Source organism: Aegilops tauschii, chromosome 5 (genome assembly GCF_002575655.3).
Source record: "Aegilops tauschii subsp. strangulata cultivar AL8/78 chromosome 5, Aet v6.0, whole genome shotgun sequence".
NCBI lineage: Eukaryota > Viridiplantae > Streptophyta > Magnoliopsida > Poales > Poaceae > Aegilops > Aegilops tauschii.
Genome location: NC_053039.3, coordinates 459,911,274 through 459,931,925, shown reverse-complemented (window position 1 = coordinate 459,931,925; position 20,652 = coordinate 459,911,274). Strand labels below are relative to the sequence as shown.

The 20,652-nt window shown below is 42.9% G+C and overlaps 1 protein-coding gene across 39 annotated transcripts; it reads left to right on the top strand.

The window, feature by feature from the left end:
* The first annotated feature begins 1,543 nt into the window (after positions 1-1,543).
* Positions 1,544-20,351, top strand: LOC109755338 (uncharacterized). 39 transcript variants are annotated; one of them, XM_073498137.1, is made up of 9 exons: positions 1,544-2,287; positions 2,372-2,430; positions 2,901-3,071; positions 3,468-3,607; positions 15,200-15,263; positions 15,631-15,736; positions 16,815-16,899; positions 17,002-17,072; positions 17,173-17,569. In XM_073498137.1, exons 1-3 carry the CDS (start codon positions 2,046-2,048, stop codon positions 3,005-3,007), a joined length of 408 nt encoding a protein of 135 aa, XP_073354238.1. In that variant the 5' UTR covers positions 1,544-2,045; the 3' UTR covers positions 3,008-3,071; positions 3,468-3,607; positions 15,200-15,263; positions 15,631-15,736; positions 16,815-16,899; positions 17,002-17,072; positions 17,173-17,569. The 39 variants fall into 39 exon arrangements, 3 of the variants coding, with proteins under 3 accessions (XP_073354238.1, XP_073354237.1, XP_073354236.1); XR_012183109.1 differs by lacking the exon at positions 15,200-15,263 and adding exons at positions 18,870-19,104; positions 19,828-20,351 and having other exon boundaries at positions 1,761-2,287; positions 16,815-18,778; XR_006664534.2 differs by lacking the exon at positions 15,200-15,263 and adding exons at positions 18,870-19,104; positions 19,828-20,351 and having other exon boundaries at positions 1,761-2,287; positions 2,376-2,430; positions 15,631-18,778.
* The last annotated feature ends 301 nt before the right edge of the window (positions 20,352-20,652 follow it).

The window sequence follows — 20,652 nt, the reverse complement described above, 5'->3', positions numbered from 1 at the left end:
CTACTATTTACATGCAACAAAGCAGCCGAGGTATGACATCTTTTATGGTTGGATGAGATTATAGATCAAGAGGGCGTGCAGCGTCGATATGGCGGGTGAAGCTGTAATGGATTTTCTGATTCAGACTCCGATACAAGAGCTTGGTCTTCTCAGCCAAAATAATATACATGAAATAATAGCCATCTCCTATTGGTATTTTTTATGGGAAAGTAGGAAAATTGTCCGTGCTGAGCAAATACAGAATTCTAATTAAATAGTATCAAACATCAAAGCTTTAACAACGAATGTTGTCTCCTCATTAGCTCCAAAGGCAATGATAAAGAAAGATGGATTACTTAAGCCACCAGCTAGTTTTGTCAAAAGTTAATGTGGATGCAGCTTTTGATCAAGACCACATAAAAGGTGCATCGATCCAGACCTGTGTCCTTCGTGATTCATCTGGTAATTTACTAATTGCTGCTAACTGAAAGATCGACATGTGTACAGATTACTATCTACTGAAGCTATGGCATTGCGTTGGGGTTTATTTGTGGCCAAAAGTGGGATGCAACAAGTTGTTGATCAACTCAGACAACTTAAAAGTCGTGGAAACTATGAAGAATGAAGGTTGATCAATGGGGATAGCACCGGTGATTTTTGATGACTACTACAATCTTGCTTGCAAGTTTCCTCATATATTTTTTATAATGGCGTAGCTCATGAGCTAGTTAGGATGCCCATGAGAGCTCCTTCTTGCATGTGGATGAATGATGCCCCATCGAAGTTTCTTCCTCGTTGAACGATGTAACCATCGTCACTTGCTAATAAAAGGGAGAGAAAATTATATAACAATGGTATAGATATAAATTGTAGTAGAGATATGAAAGAAGGTTTGTTTCTCCAATTTGTTTGTCTGTATAATGTTTTTTTTACGTCATCCGCCTCCTAGGAATTCACTATTTGATGCATTTTGCGTCAAATAGTCGGGGCATCGCATAGGAGGTTCATGATAGAGCGTGCAATGGGCAAGTCCCTAATTTATAGCGGCACACAGAGGCGTTTTGTTCCAGTTTTAGGAACGTTCTAGATGGTCCTAGTTCTTGACTGGTTTTTTTTATTCCTTTTTTGTTCTATTTACTTGTTTTTTCGTTTTCCTTTTTGGGTTTTCATTTTCATTTTTATTTTTATTTTTATTTTCATTTTTAAGTTTTTGTGTTTTATGTTTCTTTTTCTTCCTTTTTGTTGTTTCATAAATTCAAAAGTTGTTTGCGTATTGAAAACAATTCAAAATTCAAAAAAATTGTTCGTGTTTTAAAACACAATGTTCACAATTTCAAATATTTGTTCATATTTTTCAAAAGTGTTCACAAATTCGAAACATGCTCAAACATTTCAATAAATATTCAATTTTTAAAAAAGATCAGCATTTCAAATTTTTGTGCACGGTTTTAGAAATTCCGCATGTTTGTCAAAATTTGTTTGGAATTTCGAAAATTCTTCACACTTTTTAATAAAAAATTTATATTTCAAAAAATGTTTGTTTTTTTGTTCAGGTTTTCCAATAAATGTTCGAAATTCCAAAAATGGTTCAAAAGTTTCAAAAGAATAAGGTTCCCTATTTTTTCAAATTTCGTTCACAAATTTTGGAATCACAAGCTACCGTATTTTTTTTGAGAAGGCAGAAGCTACAGTAAGGCGCTGCAGTATTTGTTTTTCTGACCGTTGGTGCGTGGCCTCAACTTACCAAAGTTGTTCTTCACAGGAAAGGAAAACCCAGCCCAGTAGCCCACGCAATCGTCCGTCTCCAACACAATCCGCCGCCGCCGTCTCCTCCCATCCCCGTCTCGCATCCGCCGTCGGCCGATTGACGAGTGTTTCCCGAATTCTTCGTCCGCCGTCCCTCCCCGCACTCACGCACGCGTAGACCCATCTTCCTCGCTCGCCTCGTTCCGTGGTTCCTGTACGATTCAGGGGTCAATTGATGTCAGGTTCGGCTTCCATCCAAACCGGCCGCCGGCCAGTCCACCGAGGGGAGAGTGACCACGCGAACCCTAGACGCCACGGAGATGGAGCATCTCCGCCGCCTCGCCCAGTTCTTGCTCGCCTCAGCTCGCGGGGATGGAGCAGGACGGCGCCGCCCGTCCCCTCGCACCAGGCCCAGGACGACGGCGCCGTGGACGGCTGGGCGCGCGACGGCACGGAGTCCCCCCTCCCTTATGGCGCTCCGGCAGAGTGCCCCGAGGCCGCAGATCCTCCTCCCCTCCGCGGCTACGTCTCCTCGGCCGCTCGTGCGCGACCCTCAACTACTGTGCGTGCCCTTCAACCCTCTGTCAGGAACCTTTGGATTGTATTGTCATTTGTTTCTGATCTGAGAATCCATGGATGCTGGCAGGCAGCGGTGGGAGGAGCCCTGCCACGACATGCTCCCGCGATCCTGCATCCGCAAGAAAGGTACTGAACCAACCCCCCCCCCCCCCCCCCCCCCCCCCCCCCCCCCAGGAACCAGAAACAACCATACACATTCTGCCATGAACAATCCATACATTACATTGCGTTGTTAGGACAAGCGGATTCATATGGTAGTAAAGGTTAATAAGATGAGCAGCCGTGGATTCAGTGAAGTGGCTAGAGAATTTCAGAATCCATACTGTTGCTGCTATAGATCTACTCTGCTCCGCCATTTGGTAACTAAATGGCAATGCAGCAACTGTGTGGTTCACGGTTTATGCGGCAGCTGTTCTTCTACCGATCTGTTGCCTGATTGTGTGTGGTTGGTTAATTTTCTGGGTAAACTGCACAGCTCAGTAGCATGGAATGCGCTGGGATGACCGGACAAGTCACATGTTCAGTCAGCCATTCCCTGCCTGCCTATGGCTATGTGTTCCAGCGATATCCTTCTAAATTCCACTTGTTATGTGCAGCCACATGGATTGGGGATATGTACCTTGGTTTGGGTTTAAAGGGGCAATCTTTGAGCATTTGTATATCAACTATCGAGGATCTCAAGTTGACATGGACCGCACTATGATCAAGTGCATTCTGGTGCTATGATGATTGTGACAGAAGATGTTAGCTGCAGAAGCAAGCGCTATGTAAGTGTGACGTCTCTTTTGACCCTGCTTTGTTTATTTTTCAAATCATTAATATTTCCATTGCTTTCCTTCTTGCATAATTGCTCTAATCTCCAGAAATTTTGTGTTGATAAAAGTTGCTAGTATATGGATCATGAAATTGTATTGAGCAGAATAGGAGAAAGGTCATTTGATTAATGGAATAGATTATGCCTTGACTCTGCTCAATACAGGTCTCAGCTGTGATAATGAAATTGTACTGAGCAGAACAGGAAAACATTTGATTAATGGAATAGATTATGCCTTAACTCTGTTCAAGATAGGTCTCAACTGTGATAATGAAATTGTACTGGGCAAAACAGGAAATATGTTATTTTTTTAATGGAATAGATTATGCCTTAACTCTGCTCGTGACAGGTCTCAGCTCCAATATTAAAAATCAGTGCACCTGAATTACGACACAATTTTTGTCATCTGAAACTGCGCTTATAAGGTGTTTGGTCTGAAAGCTACGCTCCTGAATACAATGTGATATAAAAGGTTCATGAAATCATCAGGTATGGAAATGCTTGACCGTTTTTGTAAGTTACTTAGTACAATATTATCAGTTTGTTTTTTGCATTATTTCCCAGTTCTCTTGCAGTAATATTCAACAAGCTATCTTCCTGCCTACTAGATAAAAGAGGGGTTTTGTTTACTTAACATGGTTGCCTGATTAACATAGTCATGGTTTCTGTTAGTATTTTTTCCACTACCAAAGCAACAACTTATCTTCCTACCTACCAGATATACTATTCCTTGATTGCTTAGCTCCCGGCTTAAGAAGCTCCACCATTCTTTTATATGATATTAGAAAAAAATTGAGTTCTAACTTTGTTGAAAGACACGCACAATTCTGATGTTCTGGGGCCAATGTTCATTTCTAGAGGCAAATACTCTCGGATTTCTTAGTGAACTATAATCCCATCTAGATAACCCCCCTCGATATAGCTCCCTTTATTTGCACGACACAATCTAGCATATGACGGCTCTGATTTGGATTGTGCGTGTTTCTCCAAAAACTAGGATTATATGCCTGAGAACAAACAAATAGCATTGTAAACTTACCTCAAAGCCTATGGGTTGACTGAAGCTTGATAAATAGTTTCAGATGCACTATGGTCTCATAACAGTAGAAATAAATTTCAAGGGAAAGAGAACCATAAGTATAGGTGAGTGCATAGTAGAAGACGTGTAATCGTGTTGCACTATACTGTCTTTATAGAAGCCGACAAAATCAGAGACATCCTAAATTTGGTTTTCTGTTCTTGTCTGTTAAGAAAAGAAACATTAACTCTTGGATTATCAGTAAGGGAATATGCCTTATTAGCATACTCTTATGGTGGTTATTATTGCTCAACGTTGTGAGGAAAAAGAAGAATATTCAGATTTTTCTATTTGTGGTTATATCTTTTGGATAAACAATAGAAGGGTAAACTGCGAAGAAGAAACATAATGACCACCAGTAGTTATATCTTTATTTTGAATTAATGATAGCAATATTTTAGAATATTCAGATTTTTTCAATATTTATGGTGATTATATCTTTTGCACATTAACTCTGAAACTGAACTATTTGTGTCGGGCTAGAGAAGCGTAATTTCAATACAAACTGCAATTGCTTGGGCAAGAGAAATCAACTCAATACTACAATTTTCCATATGATGTAGTAAGAGGGGGCGTACCATTGTAAACCGATGTAGGGTGAAGGCTAGCCGCATCTTTGGCGTGTGGTCAAACCCGGCAAGCTGCAACTATGTGGAGCATCCACATTACTGCCACCACATGCTTGCTAAAACAGTTAATATGTTCGTCCCCGTACATCGGCCACATCTTCGGCGAGCATGCTTGATGCCAAAATCAGGCAACTATTGTTGTATTGAGTATCCAGAGATGATAACCGTCATGAAAATCACTGCATGGATCGATGATATCCCACACGGTCTTGTTTGCATCAAAAGCGTGGCCCACTTTGGATAAGAATACACCAACCATTTTGGTAATGGGCATCTCAACAGTTCTATTTGGGCCTCATTCCCCTAATACGCTAGTAATTGTCTCCTTTCCTGTATTTCTCTTAGTCTCATTCCCAAACACTTCATGATCTGAGAGAGGGAATGCCAACAGCCATGGCGGCAGTGTCCCCACCGTCCGTTCATGCAACTTGAGAGGCTCTAGCGATGACGCCTGAGAGGCATCGCCGCCACTAAGTTTGCCACCATCCTAGCCGCGACGACAATGCGACAGAGCATATAGTGGAGGGCAGAGAAAGACAGTCGAGGGAGATGGCTCATCAGAAGAATCCACAAAACGCGGATGACCAGTGTAGTAGAGAAGAGGATGAGGGAGAATTACTGGGGAAGCCCAAGGGGACAAGCCAAGTGAGGTAGCCTCAGGTAATGAACAAGGCGGGGAAGCCGCAGGTGATGACGAACTTGATAAAGAAGCCATTAGAGGTAGAAGAAACTTCAATCCCTAGGAAGTAGCAAAGAGGACCAAGATTAGACATAAGAAATCCACTATGACGAGCCTTCACAAAGGCAAATGTACTTAGAGCCATTGCCAGTGTTATCGACATATAGAAGAAGAGTTCGACCACGAGTTGAAAGGTGGACAAGTGTAGGATCATGAGCACTCGCCGAAAACTAGCCGTAGTCACCATCGAGACGAAACGTTCAAACCAGGCATGAGAGGTTTGGTTAAGGCCATAAAAAAGTGACGAAGACGACAAACCATGTCATCAAGAAGAGAATACCCAGGTGGTGGCTACATGTAGACCTCATGCAACTCAACATTAAGCCGAGAGACAGACCAGTGGTGAACATAAGCCACAATGAGAAGTGTGCGAAGGCCACGGGAGCAAATGCTCATTGTAGTCTTGGCCATGTTCCCGAGGAAAGCCTCGCGCCACTAGATGAGCTTTGTAACACTCAGGAGAACCATCAGTGTATTAACATTATAGACACACTTACAAGCGATTGGACGAGCACGGGGAGGAAGAGAAATGACATCCCACGTGTCGATGCGCACAAGAGCAACAATCTCCTCTACAATCGCATGCCGCCATTCGGGATGAACAAATGCGTCATGATAAGAAGTCGTCTCGAGAAAAGCGGCGCCAGAATAACCATAGTGGTCAATAGGCGGAAGCGAGAGCTCGAAAGCCATAAGTAGGCTGAGCTGGAGGCGGTGCATTGCCAACAGGAGAGGACATTGTAGTAGAGGGAATGGCTCGTCAGAAGGATCCATAACACGCGGACCACAAGTGTAGTGAAGATGATGAAGGGGAATCATCGGGGAAGCCTCATGGACGAGCTAGGTGAGGTAGCCTCAAGTAATGAACGAGGTGGGGAAGCCACATGTGACGACGTGTGGGGTCTATAACAGTAGTACGGGAGGACACGCTGGGATAGGTGGGCGAGGGCAATAAATGAGTGATAAGTGTATCGGGAAAATTGAGGGAAGTATCCTCAATTGGGGGGGGGGGGCGAAGCAGAGGATGGACGTGCATAAAAAGGATGAGACTCAATGAGAAGTCACATCTCGAGAAATGCGCATCCGATTACTGACAAGATCCCAACACTGATAGCCCTTGTGCTCATCACTGTAACCTAAGAAGACATTCAACAGATTGATTAGACAGTTTGGTGCGTGAAGAAAGTAGCAAACACAACCAAACAAAGTGTTTAGTACTCCATCCGTCCGAGAATACTTGTCAGAGAAATGGATGCATCTAGACATATTTTAGTTCTAGATACATCATTTTTTATCCATTTGTGCGACAAGCAATTCCGGATGAAGGGAGCTGTCAGGGGAATACCCACAAAGACGCTCAGAATGTCACCATGTAGAGCAAACAAGGGATGATTATTGATGAGATAGGTGGCTACGATCATCAACTCACTAGCCGCCTCATGAAGCTGGCGATGCTTGCCTTAGCAACACCATTCTGACCACGAGCACAAGACGAGAACTGAGCAAGTGTGCTTTTCTCAACAAGGAATTCGTGCAGCAATTGAGGGATATACACGAAAGGCATGGATATGAGTGGAAAACTTAGTATGAACCAAGGCGGCAAACTTCTTACAGATAGACCTCACTACAAGAAGGCATAAAATATATCGACTTGTGTCGAGAGAAATCATTATAAAGATAATATAGTGGCGATGGCCTCCTTTCAAGGCAAAGGCAGCTGGATCCCAAAAATCAGAGTGAACAAGATCGAAAGGACGTGTTTACCCAACTAACAATCTTGACTGTCTAAAGACACATTACCAAAGACAGATCCAAGGAGACCACGTCGAACTAAGGATGAGAGTCAAGAACCACACATGCGACTGCAACGATCATGCCAGAACAAGTGGGTAGACGAGGTAAGTGAGTCGAAGAGACTGGCGGCGGTGGTAGCGGAGGGAAGGCGAAGCCTGGCACACTCCAGAGGGCGTGTGAGTCATAGCGCTGAGGGCCAACACCAAGTAGAGAACCCGTGTGCCGATCCTAAATCGGAACAAGAGTCGAAGTCGAGAATGACCCTACAACCAAATTAAAAATCTAACCTCCTGAAATGAGCTACCTGTTAAGTATCATTAGCAGTAAGAACATGTACATGAGAATTTAGAGGGCCATTGCGGTGTCGACTGCCTGTGCGGCTATGGCGACGCGCTACAGGTAACACGAGATGTGGGATTGAGGCGTCACACATAGCAGCCCAAAGTCAGGCGAAGGATGCCCAGCTAGACTGGTAGGGAGCAGAGAGTACACGTGAGGTGTGGCGGAAGGTAAGAAAACATTGTTGGGAGCGGACTGTCGTTGCCGTCGTTTGTTGTACTTGGAGACAAGCGTCGAGGGGATGGCGATTAGGGAAGGCGAGAAGATGGTACTGGGAGGAGAAAGGCATCATTTGCCACCGTACATACATATGTGCGCCAGTCATGACGGTGGATGGTTGTGGGCAAATCTGGTATCTGCATGTGGGTTTGTTACTAGGCTTTGTTGGATCATAGTTATGATTTGTGCTAGATTCCTTCCTTTGAAGATTGAAGCTGGAGAACTTTAGGGTGTAGTATGATCAACCTGAGATATATCGGATTTATATAGGTATAGTATGATTGGCATGAGTGTGGTATTGGTGGACTATTGGATCATCTTGGATATTACTACTTGGATTCTAGGTTGGAGGTAACTTGGGCACTAGGATTTGTGATATTTTGACCTAAGCTTATGGATATGGGCATGTAGATGATAAATGGATCGGAGTTGGTAGACTTTGATGATTTTGCTAGCCCTCCTCATATGTATTGGACTTAAATAACTATGATACTAGGCTTGGTTGGATCATAGTTATGATTTGTGCTGGATTCCTTCATTTGAAGATTGAAGCTAGAGAACTTTAGGGTGTAGAGTTATCAACGTGAGATATATTGGATTTATATAGGTATAGTATGATTGAAATGAGTGTGATATTGGTGGACTATTGGACCATCTTGGATATTGCTACTTGGATTGTAGGTTTAAGATAAGTTGGACACTTGGATTTGTGATATTTTGACCTAAGCTTAGTAGCTTGTATGTGCCCCATATGAATATGAGCCATGGAGATGATACAAATGGATCGGAGTTGGTAGACTTCGATGATTTTGCTAATTCTCCCCAAAAATGTTATGTACAAGATCATGGCCGTGGAGGGAAAACTAGGCATGACTCAACCCAATGTATAAGAAGAAATATGATTTTGACCATGCGAATGGAAATACATGTACATGCAGTGCCAACGGAAAAAATGTTAATTTAGGGGATTCTGGTACGAAGCCACCTTGCAAGAGGTTATTGAGTGCAGGCAACCTTGTGTTGGTGAAGGACCCTTCCTTGGCGCCGAGGGAAATGAAGTGACAGGGGTCTTATGACTGTGAGGGCAAAATTGGGATGAGTAACTCAGCTCAGGGTTCCTCTTTGCAAGTTCAAGTGAAAAGGCAGAGGATGGCAGGGCGTGCCGCTCTTGATAGCGTTTGCATCGCTTCTTCATACCTCTCATGCACTCTTCGTTTCCCGCCGATTCGACTTGGCGTCCTTACCTTGTTTGAGGGTTATGTGTCACGGACTTGGTTTCGCATCGCACGTTCCCTTGCTGGAAGTCCCTAGCCTTGGTGACAGGTAGCGACGTGCACTTGGGCGCTTGGCGTCCTTGGGTAAGTTCGGGGGCGGTGCCCAAGCTTGCAGCTATGGCGACAACTTGCTTGGGAGCAGATGATGTAGGAACAAGGCAGCACACGAGTAACTCGCAGCCAGGGAAATGATACCTAGCCGTACATGCAGGCAGTGGAGAGTACACGGGAGGTGTGGGTAGGGGTGAAAATGTTGTCGGGAGCATACTGCTGCTGCCATTTGTTAGCCTTTAGATCTAGAGCCGAGTGGCGAAGGTATGACGACAGGGGAAGCGGGGAAGATTACTTCCTTTGAAGATTGAAGCTGGAGAACTTTCGGGTGTAGTATGATCAACCTGAGATATATCGGATTTAGATATGTATAGTATGGTCGGCATGAGTGCGGTATTGGTGGACTATTAGATCATCCTGGACATTACTACTTGGATTCTAGGTTGAAGGTAACTTGGGCACTTGGATTTGTGATATTTTGACCTAAGCTTAGTAGCTTGTATATGTCCCATTGGATCATCTTGGATATTACTACTTGGATTCTAGGTTGGAGGTAACTTGGGCACTTGGATTTGTGATATTTGACCTAAGCTTAGTAGCTTGTATGTGCCCCATATATGCATATGAGCATGGAGATGATACAAATGGATCGGAGTTGGTAGACTTTGATGATTTTGCTAGCCCTCCCCATATGTATTGGACTTAGATAACTATGATACTAGGCTTGGTTGGATTATAATTATGATTTTTGCTAGATTCCTTTGAGGATTGAAGCTAGAGAACTTTAGGGTGTAGTATGATCAACTTGAGATATATCAGATTTATATAGGTATATATGATTGGCATTAGCGTGGTATTGGTGGACTATTGGATCATCTTGGATATCACTACTTGGGCATTTGGATTTGTGATATTTTTACCTAAGATTAGTAGCTTGTATGTGCCCCATATGGATATGAGCATGGAGATGATACAAATGGATAGAAGTTGGTAGACTTTGATGATTTTGCTAGCCCTCATGTGTATTGGACTTAGATAACTATGATACTAGGCTTGGATGGATCATAGTTATGGTTTTGTGCTAGATTCCTTTGAAGATTGAAGCACTACTTGGATTCTAGGTTGGAGGTAACTTGGGCACTTGGATTTGTGATATTTTTACCTAAACTTAGTAGCTTGTATGTGCCCCATATGGATATGAGCATGGAGATGATACAAATGGATCGGAGTTGGTAGACTTTGATGATTTTGCTAGCCCTCCTCATATGTATTGGACTTAGATAACTATGATACTAGGCTTGGTTGGATCATAGTTATGATTTGTGCTGGAATCCTTCATTTGAAGATTGAAGCTGGAGAACTTTAGGGTGTAGAGTTATCAACGTGAGATATATCGGATTTATATAGGTATAGTATGATTGAAATGAGTGTGGTATTGGTGGACTATTGGATCATCTTGGATATTGCTACTTGGATTCTAGGTTTAAGATAAGTTGGGCACTTGGATTTGTGATATTTTGACCTAAGCTTAGTAGCTTGTATGTGCCCCATATGAATATGAGCCATGGAGATGATACAAATGGATTGGAGTTGGTAGACTTCGATGATTTAGCTAACCCTCCCCAAAAATGTTATGAACAAGATCGTCATGGTCGTGGAGGGAAAACTAGGCATGACTCAACCCAATGTATAAGAAGAAATATGATTTTGACCATGCGAATGGAAATACGTGTACATGCAGTGCCAATGGAAAAAATGTTAATTTAGGGGATTCTAGTACGAAGCCACCTTGCAAGAGGTTATGGAGTGCAGGCAACCCTGCATTGGTGAAGGACCCTTGGCGCCGGGGGAAATGAAGTGACAGGGGTCTTAAGACTGTGAGGGCAAAATTTGGACGAGTGACTCAGCTCAAGGTTTCCTCTTTGCAAGTTCAAGTGAAAAGGCAGAGGATGGCAAGGCGTGCCGCTCTTGATAGCGTTTGCATCGCTTCTTCATACCTCTCGTGCACTCTTCGTTTCCTGCCGATTCGACTTGGTGTCCTTACCTTGTTTGAGGGTTATGTGTCACGGACTTGGTTCCGCATCACACGTTCCCTTGCTGGGAGTCCCTAGCCTTGGCGACAGGTAGCGACGTGCACTTGGGCGCTTGGCGTCCTTGGGTAAGTTCGGGGGCGGTGCCCAAGCTTGCAGCTATGGCGACAACTTGCATGGGAGCAGATGATGTAGGAACAAGGCAGCACACGAGTAACTCGCAACCAGGGAAATGATACCTAGCCGTACATGCAGGCAGTGGAGAGTACACGGGAGGTGTGGGTAGGGGTGAAACCGCTGCCGGGAGCGTATTGCTGCTGCCATTAGTTAGCCTTTAGATCCAGAGCCGAGTGGCGAGGGTATGACGATAGGAAGCAGGGAAGATCCTTCCTTGGAGATTGAAGCTGGAGAACTCTCGGGTGTAGATATGTATAGTATGGTCGGCATGAGGGCGGTATTGGTGGACTATTAGATCATCTTGGACATTACTACTTGGATTCTAGGTTGGAGGTAACTTGGGCACTTGGATTTGTAATATTTTGACCTAAGCTTAGTAGCTTGTATATGCCCCATCGGATCATCTTGGATATTACTACTTGGATTCTAGGTTGGAGGTAACTTGGGCACTTGGATTTGTGATATTTTGACCTAAGCTTAGTAGCTTGTATGTGCCCCATATATGGATATGAGCATGGAGATGATACAAATGGATCGGTGTTGGTAGACTTTGATGATTTTGCTAGCCCTCATGTGTATTGGACTTAGATAACTATGATACTAGGCTTGGTTGGATCATAGTTATGATTTGGTGCTAGATTCCTTTGAAGATTGAAGCTGGAGAACTTTAGGGTGTAGTATGATCAACCTGAGATATATCCGATTTTTATATGTATAGTATGATTGGCATGGGTGCAGTATTGGTGGACTTTTGGATCATCTTGGATATTACTACTTGAATTCTAGGTTGGAGATAACTTGGGCACTTGGATTTGTGATATTTTGACCTAAGCTTGGTAGCTTGTATATGCTCGATATGGATATGAGTATGGAGATGATACAAATGGATCGGAGTTGGTACACTTTGATGATTTTGCTAACCCTCCCCAAGAATGTTATGAGTACAAGATCATCATGGGAGGATGATTTGGATTAATTAGAATAGATGGCAATTTCAGTGGTATGTGCCTTTTTGGGGCAACTGATCTTGCTTTTATTATGTGTTGGATGCAATAGTAGTTGGAGAGTATGACTTATGAAGTGATATTATATTCTTGGATAAATAGATCTTTAATAAACCTTGGGTGATTGTGATCTTGAAAAAAATCTCGTGGATGATAATTTTTCTAATTTTTTTATCTATAGTCATCAAGTGCAAGCTTGCTTTATATTGGACTTCCAAACCGTGATACTAAGCTTGGTTGGGTCATGATTATGATTTGTTCTAGATTCCCACCTTTGAAGATTGAACCTGGAGAACTTTTGGGTGTAGTATGATCAACGTGAGATATATTGAATTTATATAGGTGTAGTACAATTAGCATGATTGTGGAATTGGTAGACCATTGGATCATCTTGGATTGAATTACTTGCAAGGAAACAAAGATCTTTGAGTAATAGAAATGGTGTTTGGTTAGATGATATAACTACTTGGATTCTAGGTTGGAGATAAATTGGGCACTTGGATTTGTGATTTTTTTTACCTAAGATTAGTAGCTTGTATGTGCCCCATGTGGATTCGAGCATCGAGATGATACAAAGGGGCAGACTTTGATAGTTTTGATGGCCCTCCGTGAGAATGTTATGAGTACATGATCATCATGGAAGGATGGTTTGGATTAATTATAATAGATGGCAATTTTGTTGGTATGTTCCTTGTTGGAGCAGCTGATCTCGAGAAATGCGCATCCGACGACTCACCAGATCCGAACACCGACAACCCTTGTGCTCATCACTATAACCTAAAAAGACACACTCAACATATTGATCAGACAATTTGGTGCGTGAAGAACGTAGCAGAAGCAACCAAACAAACAAAGTGTTTAGTAGTTACGAGAATGCCACAAAGACGCACGAGAGGAATAGAACCGTGTAGAGCAGAGGAAGTATGAATGTTGATGAGATAGGTGGCTACGATCATCAACGCACTATCCGCCTCATGAAGGTGCCGATGCTTGCGCTCAGAGCGGCACCATTCTGAGCCTGAGCACGAGGGTAAGAGAACTGAGCAAGTGTGATAGCTTGCATGTGCCCCATATGGATATGAGCATGGAGATGATACAAATGGATCGGAGATGGTAGACTTTGATGATTTTGCTAACCCTCCTCATATGTACCGGACTTAGATAACTACGATACTAGGCTTGGTTGGATCGTAGTTATGATTTGTGCTAGATTCCTTCCTTTGAAGATTGAAGCTGGAAAACTTTAGGGTGTAGTATGATCAACCTAAGATATATCGGATTTATATAGGTATAGTAGGATTAGCATGACTACGGTATCGGTGGACTATTGGGATCGTCTTGGATATTGCTACTTGGATTCTAGGTTGGAGATAACTTGGGCACTTGGATTTGTGATATTTTGACCTAAGCTTAGTAGCTTGTATGTGCCCCATATGGATACGAGCATGGAGTTGGTAGACTTTGATGATTTTGCTAACAACCCTCCCCCCCACCCCACCCCAAGAATGTTACGAGTACAAGATCATCATGGGAGGATGATTTGGATTAATTAGAATAGATGGCAATTTCAATGGTATGTGCCTTTTTGGAGCAGCTTATCTCGCGTTTATTATGTCTTTGTGCTAGTTTAGATGCAATAGTAGTAGGAGGGGGTAGCATAGGAGGCACACCTCCCCCTTGCCACCGTCAAGGCCGAAACCTGGCGAGAGGGAGACATGCATGAGCGGGTCGGGGCAGAAAGCACAAGGCTGCACTTTAGCATCTTCATCGGCACCTCGTTGGGGTCGTCCACCCATGCCCTGACAACAAAGTACGAGAGGTCGAGCCTGTCGAAGGATTCAATGGCCATATGGTAGATTAGGCATTCGGGCAACAGTTCTTGGGCGGTTTGAGGCGAGAACTCCCGCAGGGGATGCGTTGGATGGACAACCCAACGCTGTAGCAGCATTGAACCGATGTGGCGAAGGTTATCTTGTTCGACCGCCACACTAGGAGCAGCGTGCCGCGGTAGTGTACTGCGTCCACCCCACGAACCATGTCGAACCACCGGTAGTGCGTGAAGCTAGCGAAGAAAGATCCTAGCTGCATGAGAGAGACCTGAAAGCCGTTTGTTCGAAAGCTCCGGGAAGTCGTCCTTGATGCCCTCAACAATTTTTACCAGGATTAGAGACGACCTCGTACCCGCCACCATGAGCACCAGCGCCAAATCCCATAGGTAAGAACATATCCTCGATGAGGCACCTCGTCTTGCGCGAGCGGGTGTTGCCCCTCGCTGGGTCGTACGCGAACCTAGCCGACATGGAAGGCTCCAGCGACGAAGGGGCGGGTGGCTCCTTGTCGGGAAAGGTGAACCTGGAATGAGTCGGCGATTCGGGTGGTCGAGGGGTTGGGGGGACCAGCCTGGATTGGACTGACTAGCGGAGGCGGCGGGGGTGGCAGCTGCACTCACGGCCTTGGCGGTGGTCAAGGCGGGGCTAAGAGTAGTGATGGACTCATTAGCGGCGGCCAGGTCATCATGGCGGCGCGTGAAGTTCCTTCTGAAGCACATCCTCTAGCCCAAGTGGTACATTTGTTCATTTGTGATATGTTCTGTTAGTGTTATGTTCTCGTTGTCTCTTGCTCTGTTTCTCTTGCCCACAGGTACATTTGTTCATTTTCGTAGACCTGCTATGTTCTATTGTAATTCGAGTTCAAATGTCAAGTTGCGCCGCCACAAAATGCTGCTACTTTAACTTCTGTAAGCGCAGCGAGCAGCATAGGCAGCCGCTGCAGCTGCTCACATGGAACGTATGCCCTGTTGCAGCCTCGCAGGTACCCACACCTCTCCCTCCTCTTGATTTGATCCCCGTAAATTCTCAGCTTTATTTCTGTGGATTTTTGTTTTATCTATGCCTGTTATGTCTTTGACAAAATCCAAGCAGATTGAGGGGAAGATCTTGTGCTTAGTTTTTTTACTCAAGTATTTCATCTTTCTCTCAAATTTAGCTCCAATGAATTGATTTTTTTTGGCATCACTTTTTTCCCTGGAGATCATTATCATCTCATCTCACCACACTCATGCCACATAACCTGGCGAGCTCACTCCTTACTCATTCTATGTACCACATTTGTAGATCAGTTTAAGGTACTGTTAATGAACCAAAGTTTATGTTGTTGGCCTTGCCAAAATGCCATGCAGCTTAACATTCGACACTTCCTTCAAAGGGGTCCTTCAGCCTCCAAGGAGAAGGGAAGTGATGTCTGACAGGGAAAGAAACTAGGCGAAGCTCTGGATGCTCGATCGAGTACGCACCCAATTAGCACTCTACTTCGTCGGTTGTCCACTGAAATTTGCTCCATGACATCTTGCTTGCCATGTGGTCACCTTACCTCAAATTTGCTCCATGACATCTTGCTTGCCATGTGGTCACCTTACCTCAAAATTGACATATTATAATCTATGAACTACTACAAGTAAACTATACAACCAAATGATTGTTCCAAAAATTCAAATTTGCACCATGCTTTCCACCTGATCTGCCAGTTTAACTATCTTAATTGTACCGCAGACATTTGATGTGTGGTAGTACGTGTGTGATGAATCATGGTGTAGTAGCAAACTACCAACTGAATTTTTTGACATACAATGGATTTCTTTCTGCCTCTATTTGATGCTCGGTGGTGCTGATCTGAAGGTCCGTGCGGACCCTGCTCTGGACATATGTCTCCTTAATTTCCGTGTGCAATTGTGCAATCCATGCTTTACACTTTAAAATGAGACAATAAAATTTAGCTCATGTTGCCCTTCCATCATGCACCCAGAATATATTACCTTTCTGCTTTTTATATTTTGGTTGGGCATGTTTCATGATCAGAGGATTGATGATTTGTTATGCTAGACAATGGAAATAAGATTTGGTGGAAAACAAATGATATGATAGGTGATTTATGATGTACTACTATTTTAGATAATAATACTAAGCTTTTATTTGGTTGTTCTGCATTTTTTCCCTTTGCAAAGATAGATATTATAAGAGATAAACATCATGTACAGGTTAACTTTTTATGTGCCTATTAGTATGCCTTGCTGCCAGGTGGAAATAGTCTATATGATGCTCATAAATAGAGCTTCCTGGTGGGAAGGATGAGGCACACTCATTGATACTTTGGTTTTATGTCCATTTGTTATACAGTTTTTCTCTTCCAAGCATATAAACTTTAGCAAATTAGAGTGTGCAATCAAGTCTCCTAAGTGAACAGTTTTACCATATTATCAAGTTTGAGGGCATATACGATACGAGCATATAAGATAAGAGCATGTCATGCTACATGAAAATCTGCCTGGAGATCTAATTTCGTATTTTTTTCTATTTTGTCGGTTAGAAAACCAGTTTCCTGAGTTGTTAGTCTGAGTATTCAAATTGATCCGCAGAGTTCAGGGCTTCTGGATGGAAGAGTTTCCTACAACGTCAAAATCTTAGTACTCTCTACATAGACTTCGTAATTATGCCCGACTTTTTCTGAAGAATTGTTGAAGTATCTTTTATTTGGGTTGTTTGTGCATTTGCAGTGTTGGAGGTGTTAGTGCAAGATTGTAGAGTTGGAAAGTATAGTACAACGTCAAGTCGGTGCAGGGACTTGGTGAAGTCATCAGCCTCGACTGTGTCTACTTCCCCGATGGTTTTGACTTCTGACTAGTGATTCTGATGCATATTACTTGATGATTTGGTCTTTGTGGCAGCTTTCAGTTTGAACTGGCATTCAGTGGCTTCATCCTCTTTGGTGCAGCCTGGAGTTAGTAGTGTGCACATCTGAATCTCTTGACTTTTTCCTGAAGCATATTACGTGGTTTATGGTGTCTGCTAACTTGCATGCGGTTTTGATGGAATCTGATCTCGTTTTTAGCTCCCAGTATATACAAAAGGCTAGAAGTAAATGATGGAAGATCCTTTTGCTCAAACGAGGGTCCTACTTTCATACCCAAAGTTTGTATAGTAGATAATCAAATTTTGGCCTTTAGCTTGCAAATGTATCACCTTATAGAAGTAAAGGTTGCATCTACATGAGCTCTGATTATCTCCATATATACTTGAATTGCTTTGGGGTCACGCTTGGATTTATCAGACTACCATTCTACATACTGTTCTCGATGATTGCACTTGGTTTGTTAATTTATGTACCTTATGTCAAAAAACATTATCCAAAATTAGTTTTTGGTATACGCAGACTTTGAAATTTGTTGATAAAGAAAGATCACGCCTAATTTGCTCGCTCTCTGTTGACACTTAACCTGGCCTCCTGACTTTGTAGTTGGATAATGTTGATGACTCGATATGCGGAGAGAGGTTAGGAATTGTTGCTATGGATTAAAACAATGCAGAGTTGAAGGTTCTGAACTGGGAACTTGAACAAATAGTTTGCCTACCTTTCTTGTGGAATTGATTTTTTAGAAGTGAATGTTCTTCTGGTTGGTGCTTCTTCAGTGGGATCTGGACCATGGAATCTTCAATTGCATCTGCTTGGTTCACTGGGAATTTCCTAGTTTTAATTTGATTGACAACTAGCAAAACAGTCCGGCTAATTTGATGATTAATTCCTGCTGATTGTACACTTTCAACTCAAGTTCCTGCTGATTCTACACTTTCAACCCAAGTTACATTGTACCATATGCCAGTTTGTTTCATACCTCGTCCATCCTGGATTTTTAGACGCAAAGCATCTGGATTTTAAAACAAGAAATAACATGTCTTTAACAAAATTATTCACACAAAGATCATGCCCAAGATTGAATCTCTCATCTTTAAAATAAATTTGGACAGCAGGGATCTCTCATCTTTACAGTAAATTTGGACAGCAGGGATCTCTCATCTTTACAGTAAATTTGGATAGCAGGGATGATCAGTAGAAAAGCTATGATAGCAAGGAAGTGGTGTTTCTGAACTCGAGCACACATGTGCTCTTTATCTGGGCGGTTCGTCATAGCATTGGGATGCGGTGCATTTACTTTCTGCGTCAGGCTGTTGTTCACTGGAAAAGGGGGAAATGCAGAAATACGGCCGACGGGTATCTTGTACGGTGGGCCAGGTTTGTGGCGGAGGAGCACCTCCTTTAACGATTCAAAACAGGGTCGTGGCTCATGCCGTCATTCCCGTCCTGATCCGTGGATCAGGTTTAGGGCCTCAGTAGCCGAGTAAATGGAGGGATGGGTTGCTGGGCAGAGTTCTCTCCTACCTCCGGCTCCTGGTTTTTCCTATTATCGAGTGGGGCTAGATGGGCGGCGGAGCTTCTATTCGAAGGAAACAAAGGCTAGCGCAGAAGATGGAATTTTTGATGCAATTGATTAAAAGGTATGATTCTGCAGCGCTTGTATTCTATTGGCCTCGGATTAGGTATAGCTTTTGGCTGAGTTCTGTCTTCAATTTCAATTTTTCTAAGCAGAACCACCATGCTGGAGGACGTTAACGATGGCAATGTACTCATGGAGCCACTACACTGCCAGTGGTCGCAACCGTTGCAGATCCGCTGCCGCCATGGGCGGCAGCTAGTACGGAAGGCCAGATCTGTGCGGCTGATGGCGTGGTCGATACTGAAATCGATGGTTTACTGCAAGCATCTGAGCAGTCGATTACTTGATTTGTTAGATCGACCCAAAAGCCCCAGCATGGACTCGAAGGTATGAATTTATTCAGCTGTGCAGTCTGAAGAAACACGAAATGCAATTGCCATTACATGTGGACCAGCAGAATTTGATTACCCTGGGACTAGCTTAGCACATCTTGGAATTTTGATTACCCTGGGACTAGCTTAGCACTTATGTATGTAAGAATTAAGATGTGGATATGTACAATTTATGAACTGTGGCAAACATATAAACCTTGGTGAACTCAGGTTGAGAGTGTCATTAGACAGTGGATGGCATACATAATGCAGTTGGAAAATTTTGCACTGTACTTTAAAAAATATGACATTGCACAGGTTAAAATTTGGATTACATATTCAGTATCCTAAATACATGGTCACAATTTAAGAAGCTTTAGCAACTTAAGGCTGTCTATGAATTAACATCCATAATTATATCGACAGTGGTTGCTGATATGAGTAATGGAGCTAGTGTGGGCTGAAGTACAAATTTGACAAAGAATGTGGCAGGCTGTCCATAAATTGGGATTTCTATTCTGTTGTGTGCTGCATTGAAACTACTACTCTGATATAATACAATATAATGAGGTTTGCAGTTCATGGTCACTGATAAAAGACTTGAAATGTTAGCTGGAATGCGGCAGTATTTTTATTTTTGAAAGCTTAGTTCATGAAGCGGGTTAACTAAAAATGGGCTGCTGCTGCTGTCATATATTTATATCTGTAGCTGATGGCATATCTGGTCTTGCGTGCACAGTGGGGATCGGTGCTGCCGCACCAGGAAGGTCACCTTGTCCTAATCGCACTAGTGCACTGGAGAAGGCAATTCATGGTTTTGCGGAAAATCCAGGAGATGATGTGATTGTCCCTGCACTAGGAACAAGCTGATTGTTTGAGTGAAGCCTTCGACTATTGCCATTGGACTTCGATTCTTTTGGGTGAAGCATATGACTTTTACAAGCTTCGGTTCTTTGACAAATCTATATTTTAGTAATCCTCCTTATTTTCTGAAACTGATGTATGGTGGTATGATGTACTCCCTCCGTCCCAAAATTCTTGTCTTAGATTTGTCTAGATACGGATGTATCTAACACTAAAACGTAACTATATACATCTGTATTTAGACAAATCTAAGACAAGAATTTTGGGACGGAGGGAGTACATTGAAATGGATTTCTAAAGTGACAGTAAATTAGACAACTATTTTACGATGTGTAGCCAAAAGCCAAAAGGATAATTGCACTATTATCAGAATCAAATATGATTTCAGTCTGGAGAAAATCTGCCTTTTCTTCTTCCTTTGTGACTTCCAATAGTCTAAATCAAAAGCCACTGGGTTGTACTGTTTTTCAGTGCATTTTGAAAGTTGTTAACAAAAAGTAGGAACAAATGACCCAATTTCTTTGCATTCATTTTTGTTGGGTTTGCTTTCTTTTCACCTTCATTCTGTACTTTTGTGCTTTTGTACTGACTTTGCATACTCCGAATCCTAGTATTTTGTATGCACTAGCAACTTCACACTTAGATAATTATTCTTGTGGTCACACTGAAGCTGTTATTTCACCATTACAAGTTGTACTGA